Here is a 23,747-nt window from a genome sequence, read left to right as displayed (position 1 = left end):
TGGGCTCAGCAGCTGGGGTGCACAGGCTTAATTGCTCCAAGGAATATGAAATCTCCCTAAATCAGGGATCCAACCAGTGTCCCTTCCATTGCAAGGTGAATTCTTAAGGGAAAGACAACATGTATCTGCTTTTTAAAAAATGTCTTTGAATTCATACATTATATCAATTTCTGGAATGTTTTATACACCCTTGATAAGCAGAGGTTTCTATTTCCTGCATCTCAACTAGAGTTAATGATTGAACTTGATTTCCCAAGGGCGCACATCTCCATGGAATACCTGCAAACTGGATACAGGTGAAATAACCTTCTGCATTCATTTTGAATATGCCTCCAGCCTGAGTGCCCCTGACACTCCTCCTAACTGCCAAAAAGAAACCACACATGATTGCCTTCATGGAAACTGACTTTCCACCACCTCCATTCTTTGCTCCATCAAAATTTCCTCTTCCCTCTCCTCCTCCAGATGGCTAGTATCAGCCAGCTGTCATACTGGGAAGAATCTGGTTTATTCCCCATGTGGTTCCAGAAACCTGCCTAGATATAAATGGGTTCCAGATTGCCCATGGAACAGAGCACCTTCAGTCCCTACTTCCCAGGCAGCTGAGTCTAGGAGACCCCCTACAACTGGGAGGCAGAAAAGTTTACCCTCACAGTATTCAAGCCAGAGGACAAAGCTGGGGGTAACTTTGCTGATGACCCAGTCCTCTTTCCAACACTCCCTTTACTTCAGCTCCCTTCTGTGCAATGTAAATACACTTTCTTCAGGAATTTTGTGGTCAAACGTCTATGATAGCTTATTCTTCTCAAGTGTCTCCTGCAAACCCAATACCTACAGAACTGAGGCAGGTAAATGAGTAAGATGGAAGTGTGCTAAAGGGGCAGAAACCCCTCTGTTCTCTCTCAGAGTGAGAATGCAGGCCCAGCGGTGCCCTATATGATTTTTCAAGTGAAGTAAGAAATCCATTTTATTAAGGTAAAATCTCCTTCATTTTAAAATCTGGCAACACTTAAGTGAGCATTTCCATGCACTCTATTTGAACCATAAGCCTTCAGGTTGCAGTCTCTTGCTGAACAAAAAATATGCAATCCCCTCCTGGGCATCGTGCTTCCAAGGAGAATTTTCCTGTTGGATATGACTGAATAACACAAACACAGCAGAACCTCCCTGTTTGGAGCAGCTGTCTTTCAGAAGCTAGAGTTCTGTGTCATGAGTTCCAAGGCCTGGGTTCTTGCCTCCCCGCCCAGCACCACCACTGACCCCAGCCCATCTCCTGCATCTCAGTGTCGCAGCTCTGAGCAGAGCAGGCTGTGGTAGGTAAACGGGGGTTGTTTGCTGAATTAGAATAAGTTTGCCATCCATCACCAAAAGCAGTGGTGGAACATGTGTTTTAAAGATGCTTTGGGGGACAGATTAAAAGCCACTTGTATGGCAAAAACCACTACGATATTGTAAAGTAATTAGCCTCCAATTAAAACAAATTTTAAAAAAGCCACTTGTGACAATGAGAGTAATTATTTTCATTCTCATATTACATTTTCTAAAAATGCTATTGTAAGACAACCTGCTTTCTGTAATTACATGACAAAATGTCACAACACTGGGCTCCAAATGACTTCTGGCCATTTCCTAATATATATTTTTAATGATACTACAAAATAGAGCATTGGGGTAGCCTCATCATCAGGAAAATCTGCCCTGAACTCAGAAGGTAATTCTGAGAAAAGAATTGCAGAACCCCAGAAAGCACCAAGATGGTATATAATCATGGAGGCAACTGTTTTTATAAAGATGAACATTTATTCATCAAACATTAAATGTTTGCATAGCGCATAGCAGACATGCTGCTGTAGGGAATGGAGTAAAGATTTCACAGGTGTTAAGGTATTTGTTACTATTATTCACTGGTAGTGTTATACAAGCTTAAATGTCTTGTCTGTTTAACATGCACATATTTTGTCTGTGCCGGGAATTATTCTAAGCACTTTATAAATAGTAACTTATTTGATTCTCTAAGCAATGTTACCATGTAGATAGTATTATGATCCCCAGTACATATGGAGTTGGCCAAAAAGTTTGTTTGAGTTTTTTGTGTTTCAAAAAATGCAAATGAACTTTTTGGCCAGTCCAATACATATCCTCATCAATAAAGATGATAAAAGTGAGCGGCAGACAATTAAGTGACTTGCTCAATATCACACCATTAATAAGTGGCAGGGCCTTATAACCCAGATAAGTCTGACTCTAAAATCTATGCTTATAAGCACTGTCAATTGGCTACCGCTGCGTAACAAATAGTCCTCCAATTTAGTGGCTTACAACACCAACTGCTTATTATTGTTCATGAGTCATTTAGTTAGCTGAGCAGTTCTGTTGATCTGGACTAAGCTCATCTGAGCTAGACTCACTTAAGTTTCCATGGTCAGCATGGGGCTGCCTGGTCCAGGATGTCCTTGCCTATTTGACTCAGCTTGCCTCCACGTGGATTCTCATGCTCCATGGCTATAGAAAGGGTCTGAGAAAGAGAAGAAACATTTGCACATGGCTTTTCAATCCATTGCTGACATTAAGTTTGCTACTCTTTCATTTGACCAAAGCAAATCTCATGCTCAATTCCACTGTCAGTATGGGAGGACACACTCAAGGGCCAGGAACAGCAGAAGGCGTAGATATTGGGCCTTTAATACAATTAACCTACCACAATCATGGTTCAATACCATGCTGTTTTTACCCTGCTCTCCACATAGTTTCAGATGTGATATTTCAGAGTCCAAATGAGTTGTGGATATGGTATCAATTGTAACTTTGTGGGTTTCAGAAGGTAACAAAAGAACAGTAAGAAGTGTGGAAAACAAAAGGATGTCTATGATTTTAGGCTGATCCTGGGGAAACACCGTCAGAAGCTCCGAGTGAAGCCAGGCCAACTCCAGCAGAAAACGGGGTGAATCACACGACGTCCCTGACACCCAAACCACCCTCCCAGGCTCTCCACAGCCAACCAGCTCCAGGTAAACATTCCGAGGAAAGAGCTGTCCTACGTAACCAGCAGTCTCTAGTGCATCCACACCAAAAGGGGCAGCATGACTGAGTTAGCATCACCAGACAAGGGGGATACATGGACTAGGAGGCAGTCCAGAAATGTTTGCTGAGGATGAATGACAGAAGGGAGGGAGGACTCGTAAGGCCTTCTTATGAGACTTGTAAGTGCTGGCTCTGCTGATAACTTGTGAAACCAAAACAAAGTATCACCCAGCTTCCGCATGTCTTTATTTAGTGATGGATTTTGGTCCATCTGCTGGCAGGGTGTGTGAGGGGCTCTTCAAACACCTTATACTTTATGCTTTAGAAGTACATTATTAGTTCTACTTCACTAAGTTAAGTCTCTACCAAGAATTCCTTCCCGTCTTTCTCCAACTCACTTTTCACTAATTTTAAGTGCCAACCACGTGCTGAGCATGCTCAGCCCTTCCCACGGATTATCTCATTTCACTCTCAGACCAAGCCTCTGAGGGCTGATTCCACCATCATCCCCGTAGTACAGATGAATAAACTGCAGTTTTAAATTGCAGAAATAAGTTACTTCTCGAAGGCCACGTTGCTAATGTAGAGTGAAGGCAAGACTGACACCATTCTCCATGATCCTAAAATTCTTCCCTTTAGCTTCTCTGCTCCTACTGAGGCTACTTAAGAAAGGAGATTCTTGAGATTAAGAATATTAAGGAGTGGCTTACGTATAAACAAGAAGTGATATTTTCAAATGAAGATTTTATGTGCCAAGTACAAACATTCTCTGTGTCTCTAGGATATGAATAAGTCATTTAAATAGCGAATAACTTTGTGCTTTTGAGAGTAAGAGAAAACTTAGCATTTCAGCATTTGATTTTTTTTAACTGGGTGTTTTAGAATCATTTGACTTACAGAATCATTTTTAAAATAACACAGAATACATTACCAAAATGGACTCCTCTTCTCTGGTGGTAACATCTGTCAGAGTCAGACCAGGAAATTAAAATTGGCACAATGCCTTGAATTAAACCATAGACTTTGAACTTCACCTGCCTTCCACTTAAGTCTTTATTGTTCCAGGTTCCAACTCAGGACCCCACACTGTATTAATTGGCATGTGTCCTTAGCCTCTTTGAATCTGCAGCAGTCCCTCAGTCTGTTCATTTTTCCACGCCCTGTGCACTTTTAGAGCACTGGTCCGCTATTTTATAGATGGCCCCTCAGTTTGGATTGGCCTGATGCCTTCTCATGGTTAGATTGGAGGTGTGCATTTGTGACAGGAACGTCACAGAAATGATGCTGTTCTCAGAGCATCATGTCAGGAACACCTGATGTTGTTGTACCTCATGTTGGGTCACTTGGTTAAGGTGCCATCTGCCTGATTTCTCCACTTAGAGTTGTACTTTCCCCCTTTATAGTTGTACTTTTCCCCTTTCTCCCTGTATCTTGGGGGAGAGACTTCAAGACCATGAGACTATCCTGTTTCTCCTTAAACTTTTGACCAGTGACTTTGGCACCCAATAGGTCTTGCCTGCCACTTTGTTCCTGCCCGCTGACCTACCAGTGGTCTTTGTAAAAGACCACTTGTCATTCCTGATTTTGCCAGAAGGTGGCAGTAGCATTGTCAAAACCGAATTTGTTGACAGAGTTTTGATTCAAAGTGGAGAGATGTCCTTTCTCTCTATAAATGGAGCACATAGATTCACATTTAATTTGTTTGACACAAAATTACAAAGTGAAGACATTTCTTAGAAAGTTTTTATTATAATTTTCTTCAGGAATTTGTAATCTGTAATAAAGAAACTTAGAGACCAGAGTCAAACCTTGTTTTACAGGAAGAAGATAATTTTAAAAGTTATAGGAGGCTATTTATTTTGTCTTCTTATTTTAGGTTCTGTAAAGGCACCTGCCAAAACAGAAGATCTTATTCAGAGTGTTTTAACAGGTAAATACCATCTTCCCCCCTATGGATTTAGGCACCTGAATATTACACAGTTTAAGTATTTAGAGGGGAGGAAATTTTGTCTTTGAAATATAACATGATTGGTATTTCTTTTCTAAAACCATCTACAGATATATCCTGGTTCAACCCATGTTACATAATGTAATCACAGAGAAGTAACCATACTTGGCAGATAGGACCTTATTGATATAAAAAATTACGTACTTTCATATATTTTGGAATCAAGGAGTAGTTTCATGTTGGAAATGTGATCCAATGAACAGGAATGCAGTCTTCCCGAAGCACCCAAAATAAAGCATGTTTTAGAAATGCAGAACACAGACTATTTGTGACCATAGAATACACGGTATTTAAGAATGATAATACAGTTTGGAACTATTTTATAGTCAGTACGTTTCTTAAACTAGTAGGACTAAAATTGGTATGAGCTTTCTTTAATAAAGTGAGTGGTGTATAGCAGTATGTAGCATGTTGGCCCAACATACAACAGAAATGTACACCAAAAGCAGAACTATGGGTCAGAAGCCCAAACCGTAAACAACCCAAATATCCATAACCAGTAGAGTGGATAAATAAATTGTGATTTAGTGACAGAATAAAATAGGATTCATCTGTAGATATAAACTACAATTACACAGAACTACATGGATAAAATTTATAAGCATAATGTTGGAGAAAGGAGGACAGGCACAAAAGAGCACATTCTTTATGATTCCAGCTACATAAAGTTCAAAAACAGGCAAAAGTAATTTGTGTTCTTAGAAACAAGGATTGGATTCTACATGGAGGGTGGGTGTGAGGGCAGGAATCACAAAGAGGCCTCTGGGGTTCTGATAATATCCTGATTTTGGTCTAAGTGGTGGCTATAGAAGCCTGTTCACTTTGTGAAAATTGAAAGGAATGTGTATTTATGATTTCACCAAAATAACACCTAAAATATGCATCAAAAATTATTTTAGGAATGTATGAAAACATGTGTTTATAGACTTCATTCCATGAGAAACAATGAAGTGTTCACACATAAAACAAGAGAAAAAGAAATAAATCAGAGCATGATTGTAATATTATTTAAAAATACACAAATGCATAAATGAAAAGTGGGTATTTGTATCGATATATTAGCAGTGATTATATCAGGGTGGTTTGTTTATGAGTGCTATCTATTTCTTTATATAAATGGACATTTTCTTTATGTTTAAGGACATATTCAAAAATTAGCCTTTTATTCACAGATTTTTTTAAAAGTAGTAGTTTCAGTGGGATTATTTTTAATCATAAGTTAGAACACCTGGAACCTCGTTCCTAAACTTGCCACAGCTGACACATTGCACATCATTTTTAAATAAGTGGGGTTGAATATGTCACCAAAACGGCAGTGATTCCTTAGGATTATAAATTTTAACATAATAAGTCATTATGCAACCATAATGAGTCCATTTGGGCCTGAGGGAAACCTTTAAACAAATGGACCTGTTTCTCTCCCCAGCCTCCTTCTGAAAAGGAACTGAATGTCAGGAGAATAGATCCATTATTAAAAGGGAAGCATATTTCAATTGCTTAAAGACCTTAGCATTTAAGAACATAAATTATTACTCTGATATCAATGTTTATCCACTAGACATTTCATTTTCTGTTTAGGTCTGTTGTTATTCACGGCATATATTATCTCTGAATCTCTTGACAGTGCTAAATATTTATAATAACTTATCTCTGTTCCCAGAAGTGGAAAGTTCACATCAAAGGATTGGAAACATGTGAACCGTGACTTAATCCAGGTCTAAATAAATGATAATTCATTGAATTTAAGGCACCGTCCATTTTAAGGTACCCCGTTACTCATGGACTGCCAAGAAGGAAAAACACCAACAAATTGTGACTATCCATTGACTATATGATGCATCTTAGTTTTAGAAATGTTAACATATTTTTAAGTGCATATTCTAAAATTGATTAAATAAATCAATAAAATACAGACTGTTTTAAGATCAAGTTCTGTCACATTAAGTGTTTTCTTAGCATTAAATAAAACACTATGTAGTCATGTAAGCTACCACTAACCTCATGGTCCCTTTGGGCAAATCACAGCAAGGACCTTCCTTCATCTTACTGATTTATACTGCAGCAATGTTGTGATAAACATACAAACCTATTATGTCTATCCTGTGAATAGTGCCCCTGAGAAATGGTGTTCAAGAACCTGTGCAGACATTTGTTAAGCCAGAAACTGTTAAAAACTGCATTAATTCTTTCATTTCATCATCACCGTAACAACCTTAAGAAATAGAAAGTGTGGGATCCTTAAAGTGAATCCTTTTGGTGCCCACCCAAGTTGCCTCTACCATCTGGTGCACCCAGCTCCCAGCTGTAGTGAACGTTGGTTGCTAACAGCTCAGGAGTTCCTCTGCTTTTGAAAACTGCCTTCATGGAAGGCACACTGATCAGGAAGAGGGATTTCTCATCTGAGAAATATCTAGCTGCCGTGTGAGGTACTCGAGCATGCAGCATGTCTCATTATATCCCTTTGAGCTACTTGTTACACGGCTGTGTCTCTGACAATGCCCTGATGCATTTGATGTTCTAGGCATCAAAGATTTGTATCAAAGCAGATGAAGTGCTATTTGCAAACATTAGCAAACCACAGGGAGAGCTGAAGATTGTGCAGGAGATCTTTCATCAAAAAAAGAAAGAAAATTGCCCCCAGCTGAAAGGAAGCCCCCTCTCCAGGCAATTTATGCCTCTCCCACTGACATTGCCAAGTATGTTGCTTCAAGAGGAAACTGACTCTGTAGTCCAGTTCGCAGCTCCAGAGCGCCCCCTGGGGCCAGGCAGAGGCAGACCCCGGCCGAGACCGCATCAGCGGCGGCCGCTTCGGTACCCGCTGCCCCCACTCACCTCCTGAGGGCCCCGCAGTAGATCACACAAGCCTGAATCCCTCCCTTGGGCCCTGTTTCCAGGGAACCCTAACGTTTAAAAAACTTACCGGTGAAGAAACTGAGTCTGAGAAGTTCAGTAACATGGTCACAAAGTTGGCAAGCCATAGCCGCGGCCGGGAGCACGCTCTGACCGCCGAGCGCTGCCCCCGAGCCGGTGGGCCGGGGTCGGACCGGCGACTGCCCGGCATCCGCGGCTCTGCGCGCCCGGCCCTCGCGCCCTCTCGGCTCTCATGCCCGTTTGTTGCAGAAGTAGAAGCGCAGACGATTGAAGAGCTGAAGCAGCAGAAGTCGTTTGTGAAGCTTCAGAAGAAGCACTACAAGGAAATGAAAGAGCTGGTGAAGAGACACCACAAGAAAACCACCGACCTCATCAAAGAGCACACTACGAAATACAATGAAATCCAGAACGACTACTTGAGAAGGAGAGCAGCTCTGGAAAAGACAGCCAAAAAGGACAATAAGAAAAAGTAAGTTGAGCGGGTATGTTTTCTTTGTTTTATAGTATAAAGGAAGAGAGGCATCTGCGTGTATTTTCAATGTTTGTTTTTTTTTTTTAATGGACAAACTACAATTTATCTAAATGATTTTCTATTGTTGAACATAAGGGTTGTTTTTTATTATTTGCTATTACAAGAAATGTAGTGATAAATATGTACCGATAAATCTTTCACATATTCTGAATTATTTCTTAAAATTCTGGAAATGAGATCCCTAGATCAATTTAAAGACTGTTCTGTTTCAGTTTGTAGCTATCAGCAAGATATGAAAGTGCACATTGGTGGAGGAAAAAGTGATGCTTTTTAGTATCTTAATCTGCACTTCTTTTTATTAAGTTGAATTTTTGGCATATTTATTGTCAATTTATATTTCTTCTTTGCAAATTGTCATATTGTGGCCTTTACTTGATTGTTTTAATTGAAATATAGTTGACGAATTTTCAGTGTTTTGTACCATGTTTTGGATCTATGCCACTGCAAGAAGGAAAGCCACCCAACCCCCTCCTCTCTCTACAGCTCTGGTGTCCCCTCAGTTCACTTTTGCTTGTGAATTTCTTTATTTGACCAGATTTTGAGACTAGATACACAGGAAGCTCTACCCTTGAGTTTTAGCCTGTAGGCCCAAGACCAGCTGGTTGACTAGCCGAATTGCAGCTACTATACAATGCAGGAGACACAAGTTTGATCCCGGGGTCAGCAAGGCCCCGTGGAGGAGAGCATGGCAACCCACTTAGTATTCTTGCTGGGAAAATCCGTGGACAGAGGCACCTGATGGGTTATGTGTAGTCCATGGACTGGACTGGAACGACTGAGCACGCACCACGCAGCCTGGGGGATGTGACATTTCGTTGTGGACTCGAACCTCGCTGAAGAGGCAGCTGGCCTTGCTGAAAAGAGCATCTCTACTACCCTCTCCTACCCTATCTGAAACCCACAAGACTCTGTCCAGATAATGCTTTTTCAGGGCCTAAGCCCCACAGCTCCAGGTACTCAGACAGTTCTGGGGAGAAGCATCTCTCACACATTTGTTTGGCCAGTGGGGACATAGCAATGAACATGACCTATTCAGTTATCACCCCAGTGTGCCTAATGTGGTGATGTGGGAAAATATGAGAGCATAAAAACTGAGTCAGGCAAACTGTACCATTCCTTCCTTTTACTTCCTTACTCAATATTCCAATCCTGATGCCAGGTTAGAGTGAGGTAAGAGGCCTTTTCCAGATGCATTTGTGACATATGTCTTAACATATGTCATACGCTTTACTTTAAACATATGCTTTACTTTAAGACAATCAAAATCTAGTCCATGGGCTTTTAAAATCTGCAAAATCATCATTTTTTAGACCTGGAGCAGCCTTAGAAGCCATCTAGGTGAACTGCTGTCAATTCTTCAAGGAGGAATCCAAAAACTAAAGGCTTAACATTTACCCACAGTTACAAACAGTTCAGTCAAAGCTTGACCTAAAACTTCTCTTGAATTTCTATTTTAGTGCTATCTATTTAGTCATTTGTCCATTCCTGTATTTATTTACTTATAAGTCATGTCCTGCAAACTTCCAATAGAATACTGAAGTAACTTATCATAGAAGACATAAAAGAAATCCTATAAAAGTAGGGAAAAAACCCAAAACGTACACACACACATATGCACACAGACTGTCTACCAGTTACCAGACCTGCTGTCTAGTACCCGAGTCACTAGCCACAAACAGGGGCACACTGTAATTAAGATGTTTTTCAAGCACAAGATGCACACTAGAATTCAGACTTCACTAAAAAACTCATGTTTTTAAATTAACATACACTGATTTTACTTTAATTCTATATTGAAAGATCAGGCTATGCAAAAGACATTATTAAAATTTATTTTACTCATTTCTTTTTTCTTCTTAAGATAGCTATGTCAAAAAAATCAAATACATGGCCCATATTATATTCCAGCTGGATCGCACTAACCATTTAATGTAATTTCTGTCCTTGAACCCTGAAGTTAGCTCTTAGCTTCTGAGAAAAGGAAATATGGGTTAGATAACTCTCCTTATCTGGTTATTTTCTAAGACAAAGAAACATTTTCCTGGTATTACTAATAAATTACAAAGAAAAAGTTTCAATGCATCTCTTGGATCATATGCAGGCAACATTAGGTAACAGAGAATCATGTCTTCAACCTTGTTTTTGAAGAAGATGCAAAAACGTCATCCCTTGGTTATTTTTCTATACTTTCTTTCAACAAACAAATAAAAATTTTTAAGCATCTAACATCAGAAAATACATCAGGAGAAACTTTTTTTCCAAGAGGCAAAGCCACTGAGATCTGATTATGTTTGTCCATCTCCCTATGATATATGTTAAAATCCTGAGAACATCTTAGAGTAATAAATGGACATAATGTCCATAAAATCCCACTGACTTTCTTTGTGTTTAGAAAGTACAGTTATTTTTCACTAAATACATTAATGTGTGTGTGTGCTGTGCTTAGTCACTCAGTCGTGTCTGACTCTTTACAACCCCGCCAGGCTCCTCTGTCCATGAGGACTCTCCAAGCAAGAACACTGGAGTGGGTTGCCATGCCCTCTTCCAGGACATCTCCCCAACCCAGGGGTTGAACCCAGGTCTCCCACAGTGCGGGCAGCTCTTTCCCATCTGAGCCATCAGGGAAGCTCAGGGAATTAATACGTATTAATTTGTAATGGGCTTATTCTTTTCAAATGAATTAATAAATACATTTTAGATGTATTTTTTATTGAGGTAACGTTGGTTTGTAAGTTTCATGTGTGCAATATCATATTAGATTAGTTTCTTATTCAAATACCCATCATCTAACTGAGCTTTCACCTAATGCAAAGAGCAGATCATTCAAAGACAGTTTCCGTCAGACACTGTGTGGTTCCCAGAGCATAGACTTTGCAGTTTCTAGACGGCTGTCCTATGGTAAGCAGCACGGCCGCTCCCTCATACTGTGTCCTCAGAAAAACTGCCTTACTGGACCTCAGTTTCCTCAGATGCAAACTGGAGGTGGTTGTACCTTCTAGTTGGCTTATTGTGAAAGCCAGAAGCCAAGCAGAACATCCCTGTTACCTGCTGAGTGGTCAGGAGATGTTACCCCGGTGCCTCTGCTGGGGTGGCTGTCACTCATTCAAGCATCACCTTTCTGTTCTGGCTGCACCAACTTCCTGCTACAGAAGATGACAAATGTATCCCATGTTCGTGCCAAGACGGAGGTCACCCACCAACACTCCTGCACTCTGATGCTGATGAGTAGACTTGTATTCGTGCAGAATAGAGGGCCACTTCGGTGTTGCCATGCAATGCTGATGTTTAGATCTTTGAGGGAATTCTGAATGCCTAATTTGACAAATTAGGATCTTAACACTAGCTTCTACCAACTGCTTCCCCATATGGCACTATTGTGTTGGCCTAATTCAAAGAGAAAGCAAGAGGAGTTAGTACCAGCTGAATCGAGAAACCTCTTCTGCTCGGTCACAAAGCAGAGACAGAAATCTGATGTTCTGGGTGGTTCTTCCTGCAGAGGTTTCTATGTAAATGAAAAGAAGAGACCTGCTCTTAGCACTGTTTCCAACACTGCCTCTCTTTCTATTTGACCTAAAGAAGTAAGAGCACAAAATTTGAAGGAACCACACTGTATACTTTGGCACAATAATAAGTTAGTGAGAATTGCTTTGTTTTGTTTCAACATTAGTCCTAAACTTCTAAATATCTGTGTAATTCTCTATGAATAACTCAAAGGAACTCCCCTTCCACAGAGTGAGCTCTTGATAAATATATTATAATGAACTCAATTCATCCTCCTTTCTCTTGGAACCAAAGTGCCATTTTGGGTAGAGATATCAATGAAGTTGGTTCAGCTCCCAGAGAAAACTATGTTAATGACAAATCTTTGCTATTAAGAGATGTCAAGAAACAGAACATGTCAGGTGGGAGTGTTGCCATACCGTCTGCATAGGCTCTCTGCTGTCAATCTGCATCATCTGGAAGCAAAATTCAGCACCTTTTTAACTTCCCCTACAGCATTATCAATGCTGAGTGTATGGGAGAAATGTATAGGAAATGCATAGAAGAGATGAAGTTGGGAATTGTGTTATACATTCTATGTTAAAAAAATTGAAAGCCTCAAAAAGTCCTTATTAGACATTGTTTTTCCCCAAGGAGGTTTATCCTCTTCAGCAGCACCATGAGAAACCCTAGCTACCTGGCTTTCCTTTTCAGCCCCTACCTCTTTGTAGAGCAACACAGATTTCATCCACTTTCCATGTTTGGAGACCCTCTGTTGCTAAGCTTGTCCTTGGGGTATCAGCCTCTGTCTCAAGTGGTTTATTGACTGTTTATTTCCAAACACATTCCTCTCTCTAGGAAGGACTTTGTTGAGCAGCCCTCTGTCTGCCTTGCTCTGAACTGCATGTTTTGTGAGCCAAGCTCTTTGTCTCTGCAGATCAGAACCCAGCAGCCCTGACCATGTCTCTTCAACAATTGAGCAAGACCTTGCTGCCCTGGATGCCGAAATGACCCAAAAGTTAGTAGATCTGAAGGATAAACAACAGCAGCAGCTGCTTAATCTTCGACAAGAGCAGTATTATAGCGAAAAATACCAGAAGCGAGAACACATTAAACTGGTAAGCCTGAAAAATGTGATTTCTGTGTCTATACTCAGACCTTTTTTTCTATAAAGAATATTGTTAAAATTAATTTACCTATTTTAATTGAAGGGATAGTTACTTTACAATATTGTGATGGTTTTGGCCATACATGAATTGGCCATAGGTATACATGTTTGATGTTCTTGGATAATGTAACAGGAGGCAGCAGCAAGTTTGGCTGGCACTTTCATTTTGCTTCCTAATTGAATAATCTTATTTTGTTGCCAGGTTATAGAGAGATGTAAGATGTGTTTCTCAGATCCATATTTTAACATGTGATTTAACCCATAAAAGCATGATACAAAACTCAGGAGCTGGATTTTAAAAAGCAACAAAGTCATCATTTCTTAGAAATGGAAATTACATGAGCAAAATAGCATCCACCATACTAATATTTTATAGATTCCACTATTCCAGCATCTTTTCTGAACTCCCCTCTATTCTCCAATGAGGCTATGTTTTATTTATATTTTCACTAATTCATTTTTCGGCTATAAACATTTGGGGGTATATCTTGAAAATCTTACAAGGAATTGGAAAACACTTATATTTAAGAAAATTAAGAACATACTGCAAATGTTCAGTTTTTATGCAGTAGTGTAGCTTTGCAGTGGTACAAAGAGAGCAGAAAAATTTATACAATCCACTCTCCTAATTTAGAAAAGACAGTATTTAAGTGGCCAGCATGGAATGTTGTCCACTCAGTTTCTGAGGCTCCCTATGAAAGGAAATGCCATCATTTCCATGAATGATCAGTTTTGTCCTCCAAAACATTTTCTCAGTAATTGTGACACTCCCATTTTTTTTTAACTAAAAAAAAATGAAAGTGAAAGTGTTAGTTGCTCAGTCGTGTCCGACTCTTTGCAACCCCGTGGACTGTAGCCTGCTGGGCTCCTCTGTCCATGGAATAATGGACAAGAACTGTGGAGTGGGTTGCCATTCCCTTCTGCAGGGGATCTTCTCAACCCAGGGACAGAACCTGGGCCTCCAGCATTGTGGGCAGATTCTTTACCATCTGAGCCACCAGGGAAGCCCTTTAGTGAAATATAGTTGGTTTATGATGTTGTATTAATTTCTGCTGTACAGCAAAGTGATTCCATTATATATCAGTTTGGTTCAGTCCAGTTGCTCAGTCATGTTCAACCCTTTGCGACCCCATGGACTGCAGCACGCCAGGCTTTCCTGTCCATCACTAACTCCCAGAGCTTGCTCAAACTCATGTCCATTGAGTCGGTGATGCCATTTAACCATCTCATCCTCTGTCATCCCCTTCTCCTCCTGCCTTCAATCTTTCCCAGCATCAGGGTCTTTTCAAATGAGTTAGCTCTGCACATCAGATGGGGAAAGTATTGGAGCTTCAACATCAATCCTTCCAATGAATATTCAGGACTGATTTCCTTTAGGATTGAATGGTTTGATCTCCTTGCAGTCCAAAGGACTCTCAAGAGTCTTCTCCAACACCACAGTTCAAAAGCATCAATTATATATATACATACATGTTTTTAAAATTCTTTTCCATTATGGCCTATCACAGGATGTTAAATATAGTTTCCTGTGCTATACAGTAGGACTTTGTTGCTTATCCATCGTCTACATAATACTTTGCATCTACCAGTCCTAAACTCACAATCTGTCCCTCTCCCACCTCTTCTTGGCAAACACAAGTCTGTTCTCTGCATCTGTGAGTCTGTTTCCTAGATAGGTTCATTTGTGTCATATTTTAGATTCCATATGTAAGTGATATCATATGGTATTTGTCTTTCTCTGTCTTAACTTCATTTAGTACGATAATGTTTATCTATGCAAATGGCATTAATTCACTTCTGTGGCCGAGTAACATTCCGTTGTGTCTGCGTACCACATCCTCTTCATCCGCTCGTCTGCAGAGGGGCGTTGAGGTTGCCTCCCTGTCTTGGCCGCTGTCAAGAGCCAGTATGCTGCTGCTGTGCCGTGTTCAATTGTGTCCAACTCTCTGCGACCCCCTGGACTATAGCCCACCAGACTCCTCTGCCCGTGGAATTTTCCAGGCAAGAATATTGGAGTTCCTACTCCATGGTTCTTCCTGACCCAGGGATTGAGCCCACATCTCTGTGTCTCCTGCATTGGCAGGCTGATTCTTTACCACCACGCCATCTGAGCAGCCCCAGTAGCCAGTAGCCATTGTCTATGAACACATGGATGCATGTATTTTTTTGGAGTTATAGTTTTGTCCAGATATATGCCCAGGAGTGGCATTGCTGGATCTCATGGCAAGTCTACTTTTACTTTTTTGAGCAACTGCCAGACAGTTTTCCATAGTGACTGCACCAACTTGCATTTCATTGTTGTTGAGGGCTTGACACATAATAGGGACATGATAAGTGTTTGGTGACAGATACATTAAATGAATCAAGCAATAAAGTAGCCTTGAAAATAAGTTTATGCCAAAAATAAATGAGTAAGCGTAATAGAAATTAGTGTACCTAGGGTAAATGGATTCTAAGAGGTGTTTATATGATTTGTTCATTTCATTGCTGGAGGCCTCTCCATGTAAGAGAATTCTGAAGCTTTCTCTGCTGCTAGGTGGCAAACAGTGGATGGTTTAGTCACGACTGTGTATTAGATGGTTCAGGGTAATGCTTTTGTTCTAGAACCGGTCTGGCTTGCAATGATAGTATGTGAAAGAGCAGGTCAAAATCACAAGAGGAGCTTGTCAAAAATCAGATTCCACTTGGTCAGTTAGTGTCAACCCAAGCAGGCATCAGAATCACCTGGAGGGTGGTTAAATCACAGATTGTTGGACCCTACGCTGAATTGTCAATTCGGCAAGCCTAGTATGGGGCTGGCAATGCTGACGCTTCTGGTCCCAGGCCCTCCTTTTGAGACCCACTGCTCTAAACCTAAATGTTGGGCTCAAGGATTTACTTTTCAAAGCTCCACATGCTGCCTTATTTTTGAACTATTGAAATAAGATCAAGCAGAGAAATTACAGGGGTAGAGGTCAGGTTTCCTATAAGCTAGAGATTGCCTGGCCAGACCTGAGAAAGTACAAGTGAATTTTAACAGGAGAGAATAGCTTTGGGAGCTACAGCCTACTACAATTGGTCTTCTCAGTCCCCCAGATCTAGGACTCCAGAAATAATAACAATCATAAAAATTAAAGTAGCAACTGTGTATTGAACACTCCCCATGGGACCATATGCTGTGCTAAATCATTTACAGAAATTATCCAATTTAGTCTTCACAACACTACCAGCTGGTACTATTGTCAGCCCATTTTGCAGATTAAAAACTTAAGAGAAATGTAGTGACTTTCCCAAGTTTCCACGATAAGCTAAAGTAGTTAGCTTTTGAACCACAAAGACTAAGCAATCCAGGCGTAATCATTTGGCGTTTCCTCAGAGCACCAGTCCACAGCAGGATCCATTACCCAAGGAAAGAAACATGGTTATTCAGAAGAGGTATGGTGGAATAAGAGGGAATCCCAGGATTCATAGCAGATTCCTGAAATAAGAATTAGGGGTGTGAATGCAAACAGAAACCTGAACATTCCAGAAAGGCCTCCTGGGGACCAGGAGACTTGAGTTTCAGAAATGAGGTGCAGAAATCCCAAGAAACAGCTACACAAGCTCAAAGTCCCAGGGGTAATTATATGTGAGTGTTGATACCACATCAGATACCACCAGATGGGGCATAGAAAGCTGCGGAACAGACTTTCCCCTGAAGGAGGAAGTTGGCAGAGAACTAGAGAAGACCAAGCTGAACTTATAGGTGGGAAAATTCACTGGAAAGGCCACTGGAGCAGGAGAGATGGTGAAACTCCCAGTGCAGGTGACAATCCCAGAACATGTGCTTCCGCCCCCTTCTCCCCAGGAAGGTATGAGCGAGTCCATAGTGAAAGCTTTAAAGGGTTTTCAGAAAAACAAATGCACATGTCCAAGCCAGTCTGCCCTTTCAGGCCAAATGTATGGAACCTACTTGAAATGCTACCTCTGTCACCACTGTGATTGTGGATCTGGGGTTAGAGAATGCCCCAGTGACTTCGGACACACTTGTATGGGCCCTTATTAAGAAGGCTAAGATCCAAACATCTTGGATTTAGAACAACACAGAGTTTATTTTAAAGCCATTTCAGGTCGTCCTCCTTTTATATGACATGTCTTTAGCTGACATGTGGATCAGAACTGTCTATCAACCCCATTTGTAATAACTAGAAATTGTTCTACCAGGAAGTCTTTTGATTGAAAGACACCTGGAAGTGTCAATCCTATCTTTGGTTGTGGTTCTGAATTAAAAATGGCCTTTTAGGCTAAATGAGACAAATGGAAGTGTAATTAAAAAGCAAGTAGGCCGCAGGTAAAAAGGAGTATTTGGGTGATGAGGAAAATTAAGTGGAAGATATTTTATCTCCTAAAATTGCTTTGGGAATTAAATGCAAATGTAAACCCACAGTTCAAGGATTGAGAAAGAAACCACATCATCTATAAAGTCCCTGCCAAATGTTCATTACAACTTAATATCTGCCAAACCCTCTGATAGACACTGGAGATACAGATGAGAAAGGCATAATCAGCACACACGCAGGGAACGTGTACTCCAGTCATGATACCATGTGAGAAATGAAACCACAGAGATATCAGCAAACTGATACAGAGACATAGGTGTGGGGACAATTTGCGTAACCATAAAAATTGATAAACACCAAAAGAATATTTTTGAGGTGACTGTTAATGTTATCGTAGGAGGTACACCAGGCTTGATATACTCTGTAGCTTCAAAGGACTTGTTCTACTGTCCAAATAAGAATCATTAGCCTTAAAATTCTATGTCCAAACAGCTCTGTAGCCTAATTACTCACAGCGCGATCCCCAAATCACCTGAAGCCAGTCTGTTAGAAGTGCAGAGTCTCAGGTCCCACCCCAGGCCCGCTAAATCACAATTTGCATTTTGATAAGAAGCCCAGGTGACTGGTTATACATTAAAGTTACAGAAACAGGTTTTAGAGCCTTTGCTCAAAACACACTTTAGAATAAGCATAAGGTTCTTGGTTGAGATAGAAAATATGTCTCTACTCCTCACGCCTTGACCATCAAGCTGAATGGTTATCTCTTGGTCATAAAGGGGACAGATCCTATGGAAATCCCCTCTGTGATTTCCTGCCTGTGTTCACAATAGAAGCAAACACTTTCAGTTGGGCGTAAGTGAAAATACAAATGTCAGTTCCCTGACCCCATTGAAGTGTTTGCACTCCCTGAAAACTCTTCATAAATATCTTGGGGGTTTGTGGAGCCCAGTCAAGGCTCTGTGTTCCAGGAAAGAACTCTTATGTTTGAGGAGTCTGCTCTCACCTACCTGTTTTTCATCAGCTGCCGTAAGCGGACCCTGATACCATTAGGGTAAGGTCTTAATTTTACATGTGATTTTGGTAAGTAATAGAAATTCTTAGGGGGTCCCTCTGAGGGCTCTTGATTACTCTCAGAATCAGCCCCAGCATCAACATTCAAGGCACAACACCCACAGCTCAAGGAGAAGAGGCTTTACGGTGACTTCCTTGGGGTGGCTTCTCAGCTGCCATGGGGTTAGCCCCCCTGCTCCGTCCACCCTCTGTTCCATCTCCCCTCCTCTTCTCCCTTTCAGGGCATCCCCTCTCCCAGCACCCTTCTCTCCACCCTCTGTTCCGTCTCCCCTCCTCTTCCTCCCTTTCAGGGCATCCCCTCTCCCAGCACCCTTCTCTCCACCCTCTGTTCCGTCTCCCCTCCTCCTTCTCCCTTTCAGGGCATCCCCTCTCCCAGCACCCTTCTCTCCACCCTCTGCAGAGGCTTAGTTTGCTTTCCTCCCTGCCTTGCCTTCTCTTTCTCATGCTCTGTCTCCCACGTGTTCCCAGCCGTTCCTTTCTCCTTCCTTCACGTGGCTCTCAGTGGCTGGGATTATTCTCATGTGCCCTCCAGTCTGTCCCATCGGCAAGCAGTCTTGGGCCTCAAACCCACAGTAGCACCTGCTGATTGTTCACCGAGTGCCCCAGTTCCCTGTCAACTCTGGGGAATGAAAGTTATGTTTCACAGTGAAAGCTCCGGGTGGACATGGACCAGCTGCTAACGGAACGGCCCATCAAGATGTAAGCAGTGATGAGTGAGGGTATGGAGTCAAATGTCATCGTTTCTGGTCACCACTCCCCCACCGAGTAGCTATGTGACCACTCAGGACTTCTGTTTTCTCCTCTGTCCAGTGAAGATAAGAATAATCCTCACTTTATTGAACTCTAAGAAAAAATAATGAGATAATGTGCACAAATCACTGCTTTTAGTAAAAGGCACCGCCCCCCCTTTTTGCTTTTTTACAATACATGGATTGGCTAGGAATTCTTGAATTCAAATATAAACTTGTATTGAAATTTTTCATGTCCTGTTACAGACTGAGGGAGCTCACCATCTTCTTTTTTTATTATTTCTGTCAGTGCTATTTGCTGCTGCAGCCTTTCTGGAAGCCAATCTTGAATTTTCTGCTGTCTATGGTTCTATACGTGCCAGAAGTAACTTCAGTGTCAGGAAGTAACTAATCTACTGTGGTTGTGGTGGTGTGATCTGTCTTCTTCCCAATATTCTGACTTTAATGTAGGTCATTTTTCTTGAGAAATAGATGATCTAGCTTTCCTGAAAACTTTACTTTCTCTACCAAAACAGGAATGACAAATAAATCAAAGGCTTTAGTAGTGAAATAAAGAATGAAATATTTGTCAAAATGTGTTCTTATTTGTCAGTGTTCCTGATCATCATTGCATAACTCATTGAACTGATGTTGTTCTAGATTAGATAGATTGAGTGAGTGAGTGAGTGAGTGCGTGCTAAGAACACTGGAGTGGGTTGCCGTGCCCTCCTCCAAGGGATCTTCCCAACCCAGGGGTTGGACCTGAGTCTCTATGTCTCCTGCATTGACAAGCAGCTTCTTTAACTCTAGTGCCACCTGTGAAGCTCAGATCAATAGATAGATATGGGTAAATATATAGAAATGATATTTATTGTCATTTCTATTGATTTAATTATGATTAAAATGAACATATTTCCATGTGTGAATTGCCCATTTGTATTTCTTTTTTCTACAAACAATTTATGTCCATTACCTACTTTTCTGTTGGACTATCTTATTCTTTTGATCTACAGAGTCTATGCTATGTCTTTTAATTTACTATTTTGGGAGGCTGGGCAAATTAGAGAGTGTAAAATATGCTTATATAATCATATAAGCTATAGTTACTGAAGGCCTACCACGGCTCTTATACTGGTGGGGGGATTCCCGTGGCCTCAGCCTAAACGTAGTCCCTACCCTCAGGGGCTCACCATGGTTAAGAGCACAGTTGCAAAGACAGACAAACCTTCTAGTAGTATGCCTATCCGTATTTGTTAGCTTTGTTGCATAACAAACACCTCAAAACTTAAAACAACAGCTATTTATTTAGCCTGTGTTTCTTTGTGTAGCAATTTGAACTTGACTTTTCTGGAAGGATCTTCTAGTCTTGGCTGAGCTCATTCATGTGTCTGTGGTTCAGTCGCCAGTTACCTAGAGGCTCTGCTCCTGAAGTATGGCTGACTGTCAGCTGGTCCAGGCAGGTGACTGACACACATCTCTCATCATCCAGCAAGGCTAACCTGGGCTTGTCTGTATGGAAGTTGGAAAGGATTCTAATTGAGAGCAAGCAGAACAGGGCAAGTTCTTGACAGGTCTTATAACGTCTTCCTCCAAGCAAGTCGTAAGGTTTGCCCAGATACAAGGGGTAGGGAAATAGACTGTATCTCTTTCAGGGGACCTGCAAGTCATGGCAAAGAGTGAATGCACGGAATGGTGGAGAATTAGGGCCATTTTTCTTTGCAAAAGTCAACACATAGCCCTCATAGTTTGGATGTGAGATTGAATAAAATAATCCACGGAAAACTTAACACTGTACCTAGAACATAGTCACCATTTTTTATCAAGGGACAATTTGCACAAGATTTACAGTGAGAAGACATGGCTTCCATTTTTAGTTATGCAGCTTGAGCTAAATCATTTCACCATTTTAAGTGTCTGTATCCTTGTTTCTAAAAGAAAGAGTTTGTACAAGAATGCTGGTTAAGTTTCCCTCTGACTTCTATAGACTGCAGAGATAATTCAACTCTCATGTCTATTAAAATGGTAATTAGGGATTTCAGTTTAAAGCAACAAGCAAATGTAGTTGCTGTTGTTGTGTGTGTGTGTGTGTGTGCACAGTATGTCTTAGTGTATTTTTTGTGTTAATTGATAGTTATTTAGGTAAGATGAAGGGAAAAGAGTCAGTAAACAGAACCCATCCCCAAGGCAAAGAAAATAATAGTCTTATCTTGCACCAACTTAAAGGAGCTTAGAGAACAGAAGAAATTTTGCTTAAAGGATAATTCCAAAAAGAGAATCCACAAGTCTGATAATTTAGTTTGTGCCCTCTGGAATTACAAGACTCATTGCACTCCATCTGGTAAGTGAGAGATGTTTGAAATAATGTATTTTGCGTTAAGGAAAAGAGGAGCTGACGTGCTGTGCTGTTTATCTTCATGGGCAGATCTTCTGGGTCTAGCTTTCAAATGGACTACTGAAATATTAAGGGCTTCCCAGGCAGTGCAATGTTAAAGAATTCTCCTGATAATGTAGAAGATGCCAGAGACATGGATTCAACCCCTGGATCGGGACGATGTCCTAGAGTAGGAAATGGCAACCCGCTCCAGTATTCTTGCCTGGAAAATTCCACAGACAGAGGAGCCTGGCAGGCTACAGTCCATGGGGGTCACAGAGTCGGACACAACTGAGTGACTGAATACACACATTGAAATATTAAGCCCTTGATTTATTGCATTAGTTCAGTTATGATCCATAGGACAAGTCATGCCTCTTTTAGGCATGTCTTCTTTGCTAATTATTTGAAAATCTCCAGTTTGAAAGGTTATTGCTGTTTTCCCATATCTGACTGATAAGCAATGCTTGTTTATTTCATTTATTTTAAATTAAATAGTCTTGACATCTTTCAGAATTGTGAAGCCTTATCCTAAAATTTTGGTGGTTTGGATTTTTGTTTCCAGTTGGTTTAACCAGATGTTATGATTTCAACTGATTTGATCCTAGGCAATCTTTTTCTTTCAATTAAATCAAAAATAGTTGTATCACCAACTTTTCAAAACTCTTACAAGTAAGTTCATTAGTCTTTTATAATTACAAAGGGATAAATCTTTGCTTGTTATAAATTTTTACTTAAAGCCATATATGAATATCTCTGCTTTTTAATATACTATCTAGGTTGGTCATAACTTTCCTTCCATGGAGTAAGCATCTTTTAATTTCATGCTGCCATCACCATCTGCAGTGATTTTGGAGCCCAAAAAAATAAAGTCTGACACTGTTTCCACTGTTTCCCTATCTATTTCCCATGAAGTGATGGGACCAGATGCCATGATCTTAGTTTTCTGAATGTTGAGCTTTAAGCCAACTTTTTCACTCTCCTCTTTCATCTTCATCAAGAGGCTTTTTAGTTCCTCTTCACTTTCTGCCATAAGGGTGGTGTCATCTGCATATCTGAGGTTATTGATATTTCTCCCAGCAGTCTTGATTCCAGCTTGTGCTTCTTCCAGCCCAACGTTTCTCATGATGTACTCTGCATATAAGTTAAACAAGCAGGGTGACAATATACAGCCTTGACGTACTCCTTTTCCTATTTGGAACCAGTCTGTTGTTCCATGTCCAGTTCTAACTGTTGCTTCCTGACCTGCATACAGGTTTCTCAAGAGGCAGGTGAGATGGTCTGATATTCCCATCTGTTTCAGAATTTTCCACAGTTTATTGTGATCCACACAGTCAAAGGCTTTGGCATAGTCAACAAAGGTCCGTCTAGTCAAGGCTATGGTTTTTCCAGTGGTCATGTATGGATGTGAGAGTTGGACTGTCAAGAAAGCTGAACACCAAGGAATTGATGCTTTTGAACTGTGGTGTTGGAGAAGACTCTTGAGAGTCCCTTGGACTGCAAGGAGATCCAACCTGTTCATACTAAAGGAGATCAGTCCTGGGTGTTCATTGGAAGGACTGATGCTGAAGCTGAAACTCTAATACTTTGGCCACCTCATGTGAAGAGTTGACTCATTGGAAAAGACTCTGGTGCTGGGCGGGATTGGGGGCAGGAGGAGAAGGGGATGACAGAGGATGAGATGGCTGGATGGCATCACTGACTCGATGGACATGAGTTTGAGTAAACTCTGGGAGTTGGTGATGGACAGGGAGGCCTCATGTGCTGCGGACACGACTGAGTGACTGAATTGAACTGATGAATTATTTTTAATGAATTTTTTATCATAAAATAAAATAAAAATTCCCTTTATCATTAAAATAAATATTTCATGGCCATAAATATCTACTTTTATTATTTTAGGGCATTTTAAAATCATCATTGAATTCTAAAAAAAATATTTATAATGATAGAGTAACATAATTTTATAATTTATCAAAGAAATCTTAGAGATCATTTAGATGCCATATTTTACTGATGAGGAAACAAGGCTCAAGAGTTAAGACAGCAAAACACAATCATCATCTATGGTGATAAAACACCTCAACTTTGTTCAGAGTTTTGTTTACCAAATTTCTTGATTTTTTTTTTCTTTCTTTAGAAAAATTTTTTTTAATTTATTTATTTTAGTTGGAGGCTAATTACTTTACAGTATTGTAG

General features: G+C 40.6%; 1 protein-coding gene across 2 annotated transcripts in view; it reads left to right on the top strand.

The window, feature by feature from the left end:
- Positions 1 to 23,747, top strand: part of PLCB1 (phospholipase C beta 1) — an 879,212-nt gene that overhangs the window by 738,099 nt on the left and 117,366 nt on the right. For both annotated transcript variants that reach the window (XM_043479648.1, XM_043479649.1), the window contains exons 24-27: positions 2,876 to 3,008; positions 4,898 to 4,951; positions 8,150 to 8,369; positions 12,850 to 13,030. In XM_043479648.1, the coding sequence (XP_043335583.1) occupies positions 2,876 to 3,008; positions 4,898 to 4,951; positions 8,150 to 8,369; positions 12,850 to 13,030 (588 nt within the window). The remainder of the gene's footprint in view (positions 1 to 2,875; positions 3,009 to 4,897; positions 4,952 to 8,149; positions 8,370 to 12,849; positions 13,031 to 23,747) is intronic.

The sequence above is a fragment of the Cervus canadensis genome, chromosome 10, assembly GCF_019320065.1.
Source record: "Cervus canadensis isolate Bull #8, Minnesota chromosome 10, ASM1932006v1, whole genome shotgun sequence".
NCBI lineage: Eukaryota > Metazoa > Chordata > Mammalia > Artiodactyla > Cervidae > Cervus > Cervus canadensis.
The sequence above is the reverse complement of the archived record's forward strand: the minus strand, read 5'-3'. Positions and strand labels throughout refer to the sequence as shown.